Below are 12,574 nucleotides of genomic sequence, written 5' to 3'. Positions count from 1 at the left end.
TCTGGACTAGTGATTGTTAATCAGTTCCAAGCGTCACGATTGTATGTCAGTATCATATGCAACTATAGGTAATGGCGTTAGTGTAGACAGAGACATTGACAGTTAACATAATATTAGAACAGAGATGAGAGTCGGAAGCGTGCACAGCACGATGCATGGGCTAAAGGCGAAGCGGACCGTCGGGAGGTCGGTGGGCGAGATGGCGTGGTCAACAACACTGGCATAACGTATGGGACTGTTACCATATGCGGATCCTCGGTTTAGGCGGCGGCCGCCTGCTCGCCAACGCATGGTGGAAATAAACGTACAACTTTCACTATCACGCCCAACAGTCATCAGAATCATGAACACCAGTTCACTGTATCTAGTATCTGTTCGGTCACAATTAAGGTCAAAATGATAGTTAAAAAACAAAACAACTCTAAATTCAAAACGATTACGCAAAAAATGAAACTTTCATTTTGACATCGTGACCAAAGAGCGAAGAATATGTGTCACTGTAATACTGCAAGCAGCACTGGTATTTCTTTACTAAGTGTCATGAAAATTTACAAGTCGATTGTCGTAAGATGTTGGTATACTGACTTGAAGCTGGCGTGATGATGGTCCTGCCGCGGGGCTAGCGGCGTGGCGAGGGGCGTGGACGCTGGCGATGCGGACGGCGCGGGCCGCTTCTTGAGCGCCGACTTGAGCGGCACTGCGTTGAAGATGGGCTCCTTGGGCGGGATCTCCTCGACGCGGGACGTGTCCGCGCCAAGGTTCAGTGGTTCTACTTCATCGTCCTCCTGTTCGTCCTCCTCTTCGGCTGAAAATGTATTAACAGTAAATTTCACATTCGTTTTCTATTTATAACATCAAAATAAATCAATCAAAATATATGTGGAACTTACAGTCAGAGAGAGGATGTTGCGATAGCGGATGCTGAGGGTGGGGATGTTGATGCTGATGCTGGTGTGTGTGTGGGTGCTGGTGCTGGTGTTGGTGCTGGTGGTGGTGGCGCGTGGGACTCGGTGAGCTGAACATGGGGGGCGGTGGGATGGGCCCGATCTCGGACAGAGCGATCGGCGGCTCCGGCAGCTCCGACAACATCAGCTGTTCCTCCATGTCCCCGCCGCCGCCGCCGTCGGCCGTCGACCCGTAACCACCCACTGGAAAATTTATGTGAATATAATATTTTCGTTGCTTATATAACATTTGTTTTACAGTCGGCTTTGCCTTTCCCTATAACGGTCTCGTGTGCAATTATACGTTTGTATTTCAAAGTAATAAGTAATTAGTGGCCCCGCCTGTAATCCTCAAAGGGGAACTGTAATAAGAGGTCAAGGTGGGTAGGGGTGTTGTGCTGTTTAATTAATTCCGGTCTTGTTAAAACCGATCTAAAATCCAGTTAAAATAAGATTATATTAAAGCAAACACATCAATACAGAAGCTACAGAAATTGTTGTCAAGCGAAATAAAAGGTTGAGAATAAACATCTGTGTTCCACAAGTTTTAAGCGCTTTTGAAAAGTGATATGCAGTGGCTTTGACTATGATTTATTTAAAACATAGTAAAATATTTGTTTAAGTAGTTCACGCAACTAATAATAGTGCCTCTTTTTTGTTACTGCTGACCATGACTTAATTTTTAAAATAGGCAACACAATCGAATAATATTACGTACCGACATCTCCCTGGTAGCATATTCGTCGAGGAATTTTGCCAGTCAAGGAGTTCGGGCGCTCGGGCCTCATCAGCTCGCCACCATTCTCCAATTTGTCTTTCTTTGGTTCTGTAAAGACAGAGAGTATAATTTGTAATATTACCTCAAAAAAAGCTTCAATTAGACTACAAGATTATGAATTTCAAAGTCAAAACGTCTTTATAATCCCTCGAGGAGTACTCTCTCTTCTTAGTAATCCGTAAGATTAGAATTTTAGATTAATTTACCGAAAACCAAACAAAATTCTTTTTTTATACAGATCATACAGATTGTTCATACTACAAACAAAGACGTAAAACTGATGTATAGTTCCGTGTGTGAATTCTACAATATCGCTATAAATACCATTCGAACCCATACCCCATCCCAGAGTGGGGAAAGAAATACTAACTTCAGAATAACACTTTCCAGATTTACGAAGTCTTACACATGTACATCAATTCAAGTCATCAATAACATCCATCGATCTTCGTATTTAACAAGATCCCGTATTCGAATGTACGAGAATTTGACAATAAGCCAAGAACTCGAAAACCCGAAGTAAGGCATAAACATTTCAGTGTTTGGGCTATATGCACATGTTTTGCGATGTTGTCCCTAGAGGTGAAATAAACAATTCCATTACGAGAACGATCTAGTAGTGATGAGCGGGAGTGTACCTAGGTACGCATGAGTACGTACACGATGGCTATGTGATGGCTATGCGCTAATAATAGTCGATAAACGAGTGACGGCGTGGCACGCGCCTCCATTCACCGAGTCGACGTCGTCGTCGCTGGCCTTGGCCTCGCCATGGAACTGTGTTATTGACGCATCCCTGCCGTTACATACGAGATAAAACTATGCAATAATTTTTTTGGTAAAATTAATAATGATAACAGACATTACGGAAAAACCTACAGATCTATTATTATCTGATTATTGCTGATTAATTCAATCAATAATGACGCTTTTTATCTGATTTGTTTATGTATGTACTTAGTTCGGTGTAGCTATGCGCGCATTGTCTATACATATATAAGGAGAACGGTTGAGCCCACGACCATGTGAGGCAACGCTTAACACAGCGCACCAGGTACCGCCAGTCTCGCAATTTTCGTGACTGAATACGGCTCAATTGAAGATTGCGACATACATCCACTATGTAAAACTTTGTCCTAGTATATTGCATAGTTTTTATGCAAAACAATTTGTATAAAAACTATTCATACCTCAAGTATTATTAGTTATTAGCTGATCCAGCAGACGTGCTTTTGCCTAATAAATTATTTCTAGTTGTATGTATTTTTAATGCCACATTATAAAAAAATAAAAACAAACAATAAAAAAAAAACATTTTTTTTTAGTTTGAGCAACCCTTAACACTTAGGGGTATGAAAAATAGATGTTAGTCGATTCTCAGACCTAGTGACTACGCATATAAAATTTGGTAAAAATCGGTTAAGTCGTTTCGGAGGAGTAAGGTAACTAACATCTTGACACGGGAATTTTATATATTAGAAGAAGAAGATAAGTTAGCAAGCTTGCTCTTGACTTGACCGTTCTTTAGGTTTGGCGAAAAAAAACGTTGTTTTAACTATTTGAATACTCAATCTAGTAGAGTGCCTACCCATGATAGACTCGAAGGAATATTTCAATATATTTAAGCCATCATTTATTTTGATGTGATGTCAGTATAAGGCTTCAAATATTTTCTCTTTGGTTATGTATTGGTAAGTCTAGGTTAAGCATACGACTAAGTAATGTATGTAAACATTTGAGTACGAAGCAGTCGAGGCATGTACACAAATATCAGCAAGCATGACATAGAAACAACTAGTCGGCATAGTGACAATGATCGACCGACCTTGTGATCAGTAGCACAGGGTTATCCAAGTCTACAGTCGCTCCTAAATTAAAAGGCATGACAGGACATGCCCATAAATATATTCTAATTTATTCCTAGAAATAAGTCTTGTTTGAAAGGCAGCAACTATAAGCACTTAGAAAGTTGACTAACGAAAACAGTACGTACGCTGAGACAATCTTGTTACCAAAGCCTTAACGACGAAAATGTCATAAATCCTTGTAATAAAATTGTAATTTGCGGTCCGTAGTATTGGCATCGCGTTCTTTGAGTCGCGTAGAAGGTATTACGATATAAGCGTAATTGATTTTAGCATAAATTAAGATGTGTTATGTTTATTCAAGAGGCCGAGGGCGCTGGGCTGGCTTGGCTGGGCGAAAGCGCGAGGTTGCGCTAGCGCTAGGCGCGGAGAGTCCGGGACTCGCGCGGATCGATGCCGTCGCCCTTGGCCGCCCGAGGACGTCGCTCGCTGCAGTATTATGTAACCTCAGTCGTCCTTCATCCCACGTAGCTCTTGTGCCCGCTACATCGACACGTGCGCCGAATGTTATACAATTTCAAGGACAGTTTACATAAAGTGATTTTCATCTGTTACATAAACTGGTTTTTCAATTATTTGGTAAACCTCGCTATCAACACGATAATCGATACCAGATTAAGATACTTTTTTAATGTAATAAAAAATACAAGTTTCATGAATGTAAGAAAAGATGTCCTATAGGCTCACTCGTTTGGTAAGAATTTTCCACCCAAAATGAAGGCCATTATGTACATTCTTAATGCTGACGACTTGCAACATCAAAGGGACGAGAAAGAGAGGTGACACCGCTACAAACGCGCAGATGTGATTGGAATTTTCACAATTTATTATAGGCCCCAGAATATTTATAAGGCGTCACCGTTAAATCCTTAGCAAATATTTCCTTTTCGTTACTTAAAATGTAGAGCAAAGTAATATTCAAATAATTTGTGTGTACAACCTACAAAAGTGACAACTGACAAGGCTAACTTGTTATCAGCTGCCAGTTTCTGCTCTTTATTGCAGCTACTCTGAAGTATCGCGTCTTCCACTGCTTGAGAAATCAATCGACTTCAGTATCTGATAAGATAGTTACTCGCCTTCGACAGTTAAGAATACGTTGTCGTAATATCCACATCGGACAATGTCAAGAGTACGCGAGGTAGACACACTCGAGCTGGCCACATGCTCGGGTTGCTCGTCATGTCGCGTAAAACGACGAGTGCCGAACTACCGACTAAACTCGTTAAAAATACATTTACCACGATAAAAACAGAAAACACTCATCGACGCGTCAGGTATTTGGCCTGTTTACGGTACACGTAATGTAAAACGAATACTTTATCACATTTCAGCGCTTGCAAAGGATTTACAAGTTCACATTAACACAAATTCGTTTGATACAATTAATGTTATTTATTATATGTTTGTGTTTAGTTTTTTTTTCTGATATGGAAATAGATCTGAAAAAAATCTCGTAGTATTTGGAATTTGGATGCTATATTTCTCCTTTTTAACTAAAACATTATTAATGATCATTGCGTTTGAAAATTACTACGATACACATAGTACGTTAGCAACACTGATTTGTTTATATTGTGCCGTAGGTATTTAGACAATAAGATAAGCAAGATCAACAAAGTGGGTCGCACGCGATCGCTGTGAGCTCAACAGGAATTTGCGCGACGAAGATTAGAAGACTTAGGTGACATTGACGAGTACGTGGGCGGCTGTCGACGGGTAAAATAATACCGCTTTCAACAATAATTTAAGTTATTGAAAAAGAAAGAAATTTTAACTACAACAGAAAAATCTCAAAATGCTTCCCATCTTTTTGCGTACTCAATTATATACATATCCTATGCCTACTATGTTGGTTGTACTATTTATACGTGCTCAAAATAACATGCATCTACGTGTGTTTGTACACGTTGAAACCAGGTTCACACTCGTAAAAATACTAAACATAGCAGTCATGAATGCATGCAAATCACAATCATTACACCTAACTGAGTCACTGAGTACTCCACCTAGTACTACTTTCTGCGTGGTACAGATTTTGATAGCCTGTCACACTTGCTGGCACAAGCGGCCCAATCTGACTCATTTAAACAAATAGCACGCATGATACTAAATGTATTATAAATGTTACATTAATCACACCGCCCTAGAAAAATACCGAGTACCAATGAAACCTTACATTTGTTGTGCTCAATTCTCAAATTAAATAAAGTAAATAATGGTGCAACGCATATGTCGTCTGTTTATTTGATTTACATTTCAATGCGGGCATTATTTATTAAGCTCGTCGTCCAAAAGATATTGAGTCGAGGCGTTAATGGTGGCGTTAATGTGATAATGGAGGAGATGTTATTGTAACGTCAGGATCTTAGCAAATAAAATCCGTGACCTAGTCTGTGACTAATTTATGAAAAACAAATGCCTTAGCGTATTTAGCAAAACAGCTCAATAAAAAAATATTAATAGTCAGAAAGTAAGCTTTGTTTTAAAATAGGAAACCAGAGTCTGAATTTAATGAAAAATAAACAGTCAGTTTGGGCTTTGTTATTGGAAAGGGGGGAGGGGACGCGGTGCAGCGGAGAGCGTTCAGATCCAGCCGCAGCGCTGGGTCAAGGGCACCTCGCGGCTGCGAACGATCGCCCTCGCATTTCAGGAAGCTGTCTTTGCTATCACATTCTGCGAAACATTTTATTACTCTTTCACAATCGACACATATATTGTTACACAGATAAGTTTGTGTTCCAACTATTAAACTAAACAACAAGTTCCTGCTGTTAACAAGTTGGTTAGCGCGTGAAACAGGAAGTAAGTGTGACATTGCTCTCTAAATATAATTTCAGCGTGTCTGTCGAGGTTATCTATATTAGACAGACGTCATTATTGGTAGGAATGTGGTGATTGACATATGGTAGAGCAATTAAAATGGCGTGTGTTTGCATCGGCGCCGACGGCTCCGCTCACAAGCACGCCGCTGCCGCAAATAGTTGCGCAAGGCCACACGACGCCTTCTCCGTTATTTATCGACATCGACGTCGTCGTCGGCGCCTAACCACATTACATTCTCGCAAACATCCGCTATCCTCGACTCTATCTATACTAACATCAAATCTAGACGCCTAGGTCATTTTGATACAATTTGACGGCCGAAATGGGAACGACAACTCCATCATTTATAATTCACCATCCAAGAAGATAAAAATTTAGATTATTAAGAGTCGCCGCTTGAAATGTTTTAGTTAAATATTTCTCAAAATACGGTCATACTAGCTATTGATCACGTCGAACACCAACATAACATGGTAAATTGGAGTGAGCATTCGATCGATGCTATCGAATTTAGATGGTTAACGTGTTATTAGACGTTAATTGCACTGTTACTTTTTATTGTAAGTGGTGATGTCCACTACGTATTATGCGAAGATTATAGCACTGTTTGTACCGTAGGCTACGTAGGCGAACCGAGGCGTAGGAGCGTAATCCTTAACCACGTATGCCAAAAACTTGTTCGGGGCATAAACTACGAATTTTACGACACGCTCACAAATTTCAGACTGTAAAAGGGAATAAAATAATCGATTTTTTTTCTAATTACATTGCTGCAACTTTGATATTTCTTATTTTACGTGTATTTGCTGTCTCCAATTGAGAAAGTAAAGTCGCACTTGTTCATTTTACGGTGAAACTATATTTCATCAAGCCTCGTTATTTATTTGAAATGTATTATCGTTATATAACGCAATATAGTAATAAAACCACGACAAACACTGAGCATGTTTACTTACGTATAACTTAAATTGCGACTTTAATGCATTCTAAGAAACGGCACATTTAAATATCACTTGATAGAAATTTACGGATAATGAAAAGAGTCAGAAGTGGAAGAAGAACGAGTAGATAGTTCAGAACGTGTAAATACCAAAGGGTAAGCATGCAACGATGGGAGCGTGACATTGACATTGCGACTGCACGCAGCGTGGCGTGGGCGCGCGGGCGGCAGACGCTGCCAGAGCTGAACAGGTAGAGGATGCGTGCGTGAGAGTGCGGTGCGAGTGCATGCAGATGTCTGGTGCTGGGGTACCATTGTTACGCGCGAACAGCGTAAGGTTTGCAGTGTGTCTTGGGATAGGAGACTTGCGGCGCACGTAGTAGTGGTCGTGGCGCTGGGGCGGCGGCGGCGGCACGAAGGGCGGCGGCGGTGGCAGACGCGAGGGCCTGCGCCTCGCGCCGCCCGCGAACGCGTCCATGGCGGCGAGCGTGCCGACGTCGCTCATGCTCGCGGCGCGCTCGCGGCTGGAAGACTGCGGCCGGCCACGATCGTTACTGCGCCCCCCGACCCCCGGCACCGCGCGCGCTCTTCGATCGCCGCCCGCCCTCCGCGTTTGCCGTCCGCCCGCCCACGCGCTGCTTCGCTTTGTTTTGAATTTTTAATTTATCGCCATTCATCTAGCACTCGCTGAATGTATACCAAGAAAAAGAGCAGCCCTAGGGTTTATAAAGTTCGTTGACCTAGGGAAATATGGGAGAATAACTCCCATATATTATGGCGACACAATACCCATCAATGCCATAGTGAACTCAGAACGCCGGGCGACTAACCCACATTTATTATTCAATCAAACGTGACGGTTCATTCACAAAACGACATTTAATCGATAATGATAACCAATAACCATAGGGAATTACGAGCGACGTGAACAGTTTAGAATTATGGAAAATAATTTATTTTGTTTCTATCAGCTTGGAAATCATAAACAGATATAATTAATTACGCTATTACATACAGTAACTGTAACACGACTATTCAGAATTAAATATTAGTTTTCTGTGTGACGCCCACTACTGTGTGACCTTATCCTTTTCATCCTTACCGACTCATATACGAGGTTCCTATTAATTTTAAATGAACATCTGTGTTGGAAAACCACGAGCACACATAAATGTAGCTGCGAGCTTCTTGTGTCGCCGATTGCTGCCATAAGCGCCAAAAACAATGAAATAAGACATTTGCGTTCTTCCAAATAACCGTAAATATTTAAGAATCTTCATAAAAGCTATTATACCTTGTGTTGCGTGTTGCGCGAATAACTGGAATGACAGTTACCAAACGAGCTCAATACCCAATACTGTTGTACTATACTTATATTTATGTTTTCATATCCCACATCAAATCTTACAGGATCCATTGCCTCGAATAACACGAGCGTACATACTTGTATTATGTATACGTTATTCATACACACCGAACATATAAAATGTACTCGACTGCTTGATATATGCCTGCTCTCATTCACCGAATCTTTTACTGGCATTTTTATTCGTAGTTTTATACTCCGTTTAACCCCGTATACATTTATACATGCTTAGCTATCTTTACGATGCCGCAAACAAACTTAGTAGGTAGCTGGATATTTATAGTTTCATTCATTACAAATAGTTCAAATTTTCTTTGACACGAAATCAAATGCAATTAATCAAAAGCACTGGTACTAGCTAAATGAATTACCCTAACTCTACTTAGTCAATGAATTCGAATCCGTCGAGTAAATTGAACTTTTTCTGAAGAAAGAAGAAAGATGAATTCGAGGAGAAAAGACGCTATAAGATGTGTTTAAAAAATTAAATCAGATTCACTCTTCAGTAGCTCTGCGAGGAGATGTAAAACCATGGAGTTCTTATTGGTACTTCAATGCATAGCTTCTTTCCGCTTTCGCGGAGGACACTGGGCCTAAAATTCTTGTTATAGAAAAATAAAAAACTACAAACAAGTAAAGAGTTGTAAGAAGGCCAAGCGCCATCGATTACCATATGATGGCGTTGATAATACAACACGGCACGCTGCCGGCGTTTACAATTTACACACCTGATAACATCTATGAGAGTGCGACGCCGGTAAGTAATTAGTTTTCTGTGTAAACACACAGACTTGCATTCCCTCGCTCCACTGACATCTGAATTATTCATCTGCTTGTCTCGACACTGGTTTGTGTATGTGATTTCGAGCGCAGTAGTAGGAATTTTTAATGAATCATTATTGTCTCTTCGTAGTAGTTTCTAAATGCATATAAAAAAATCGTAGAAGAATTAAATCTGTACATTGAATCTATTTTTCTTAAAGAACTCTTGTTGTCTGGCTTGCAAACTACAGATGCCAAAAATAAATATTTCGCAATATTTGTCAGTGCGTATGTGAGCGATGAGCTCAGCAACGGCTTATCCGGTTCAATTGCTGTTTTCTCTAAATATTTCTGGAGTAAGCGTCCCTTAGCATTAAGAGATTGATACATGTCAATCGACTTTTAGAGAATCACGTAGAAAAAATCATTTTTCCACGAGAAAGAAGTAGCTGGCATAAAACTCGCGAATAAATTAATCAAATTACTAGATTAAATTCTGTTATTAAGGTTAATTCACTTTTATTCTTCAGATTGCCAGTAAACGACCAAAACAAAACAAAATATCATAATTATGTGTTAAATCTTATCGCAATCATTACATCATTATAATTTTAGGTTAAATATAATAATGTAATTTTGGAATCCATTCCCAAAATAACGTAGCGCGAGTTAAAAGTGAAACATGTAGAACAACGACATCTATCCGAGTTTAAGGACACCACGTCGGTTCTCTGAAACTTTAGTTGTGACACGATTCCGAGGAGAGATTGACTCTCTACTCTACATAATTTTTGTTTATTGATCTTATTTTTAGTTTGATTTTAATTTGAAATCAAATAATAACAAAAGCCCAGTTTATTCAAACATTAAAAATTTAAAATTCTTAGTTACTTGTTCTTAATGAGTTATTTCAGTATTTTTTGGCATCACGGACACAAAGAGATATGAGCGTTTAAAATTACTTTACGATTATATTATTTTCAATAAAGGGCTGCTCGGAGCCGACCTTTATTTGACTTTGAGAGGGCAGTGGCTTCGGGGCTTGCTAAGTAAGTTAAATAATTAATTTTATCCTTTGGCAGATACATTTCATAGACATAATTAGACATGACATGACAAATATTAGATCAAAATAACGTATCAATTAAGATAGGTATTAACGAAACTTTAGTACATAATACTTACTATTTATTAGGATTGGATTTGGAATATCAAAGTGAGTTAGTGAAAACAATACCAGTTCAAACTCATTATACCATTATTACATTGTTGTTACAACGCTCCAATTAGATAAAATATGTATCTAAGTTATTGCCTACTTGTTCACAATACAAACATTTCCTTGTATTTGACATCGATATGTAGAAACTTTGTTTTATATTTATTGAAGGGGTAACCTATTTATTCTTTGTTGTTAACGTCAAGTATTACATATTGGTAAAGTAGCATAGCTTATATCTCAATACTTCATTTATATTCGCAACTCTACTTTTTAATTAAAGTTAATATTTTTTTCTTAGCATTCGTGAACTCTACAAAGAAAAGTATTTTGTACATCTGATTTTTTTTATTCAATACGCTTTTATGCAAATTGCACATAAGCAAAAAAATCAAGAATATTTTTTAATATGAAACCGTAGGAAAAAAGTAGCAACAAAAGCGGGGGAAAAGCAAAACCAGTACACAAAAGCATACAGTCTTTTGCAGAACGTAACGTGCTACACCGCATCTTTTAGTCAGCGACTACAATAAAGGAAAAACAGGTGCCGGGAGGAGAAATAAAGTGTAAATGTGCCACTATTCCCCACGTCATATCCCGAAAACGTCAAGTCATCCCACGCGAGTGGCCCGGGGATGTTTACCTCATGTGCAATCTATGAGCGCATCACATTGTGACGTCAAGGAATTCGTAACAAGAGCATTGTGGACCAACTACTTAACTATATAGTTACAATGAGATAACAAGTCTGACTAAAGTGCAAGTGGTTCAAAATTATTCTATTTATAGTCGTCTATAGGTTCGGTATGGAAATGATTAACATATTGATTTAAAAACCAACTTCCACCGTCAACTAAAAATGTACATTTAAATCTACTTAGTTTTCCCAGCGCATACAGTGTAACGAACTCTTTAACTTATAGCTTGTATCAGCATTTTTCATGCAGCTTTATCGATCAAACAAAAATGCAGATTTGTATTGAACTCGTATCCACCAGTTACCAAAGATATTATTTTTGATTTAATTTTACTGTCTTTCATTTTGAAAGCAATTTTGTTGATGGCGAAACTGAATGAACTCTTCTATAAATTATCTTCTTGAATTGAGTATGAGACGTAACTCTTGAATTTTTGAAATTCTATTTTATGGTAGGTAAAAATTACCACAGCTCATATAATGATGAATTTACATTGCGTTGTTATATGGAAATGAGGATACTGTTTTACCGTTTGAAGTAATTATAAGTCGCATTTATCACTTCAATGTTCATAAATGTTAGATACATAGGACGAGGTTTTGAGTAAAGCAATTGACTGCTGAGAGAACAAATAAGGAGACGATTGCAGTTGTCAATACAGTATGAGACTATTCAAAAGTAAAATAACACGGAAAAAATGGATTTAAATGTCAGTGACGCGTTGTGGACTATTGCCACAGCAGGCAAATAAGGTTAAAATAAGGTAAACTTATTTGCCTCTCCCGTGGCAATAGTCAGTTAGTAATTAAAAGATAAATTTAATATTAAAATGACATAAACCTAATTGATTCACCCACAAGTAACTGGTTAAAGAGAGAACGCGCTGCATACCCGAACGTCAGCGTTAAATCGTGGGCGGGATCACAGTTAGACCAAATACCAAAACAAATCCAGCAAAATAAAATACCATTTAGTCGTTTACTGGAAGCCAAGCTAAATGTGGATATTTGTATTCAGAACTGTAGTAAAAACGTTCTCCTAAATTTGGTTTCCGCAGCCTAGCAAAACGTCTAAAGCCTAAAAAAGCATTTACAGCAAAACAGGCATCGATTTTTTTTTTCAAAACGAAATATAGGAACCTTTATCTGTTTCTCCTTAATGGGTCTAATGAACCAT

At 38.8% G+C, this 12,574-nt stretch overlaps 1 protein-coding gene across 8 annotated transcripts in view; it reads right to left on the bottom strand.

The window, feature by feature from the left end:
* The window catches only part of LOC113504419 (phosphatase and actin regulator 4B), a 48,626-nt gene that overhangs the window by 7,901 nt on the left and 28,151 nt on the right, over positions 1–12,574 (bottom strand). For 6 of the 8 annotated variants that reach the window (XM_026886683.1, XM_026886684.1, XM_026886688.1 and 3 more), the window contains 4 exons: positions 1,663–1,770; positions 891–1,148; positions 586–805; positions 243–275 (listed from right to left, as the gene is read on the bottom strand). In XM_026886683.1, coding sequence (XP_026742484.1) covers positions 243–275; positions 586–805; positions 891–1,148; positions 1,663–1,770 — 619 coding nt within the window. The remainder of the gene's footprint in view (positions 1–242; positions 276–585; positions 806–890; positions 1,149–1,662; positions 1,771–12,574) is intronic. The other 2 variants (XM_026886685.1, XM_026886686.1) reach the window with 1 other exon arrangement.

This window comes from Trichoplusia ni, chromosome 22, assembly GCF_003590095.1.
Source record: "Trichoplusia ni isolate ovarian cell line Hi5 chromosome 22, tn1, whole genome shotgun sequence".
NCBI lineage: Eukaryota > Metazoa > Arthropoda > Insecta > Lepidoptera > Noctuidae > Trichoplusia > Trichoplusia ni.
Note: the sequence above shows the minus strand (reverse complement) of the source record. Positions and strands in the feature narration are given on the sequence as shown.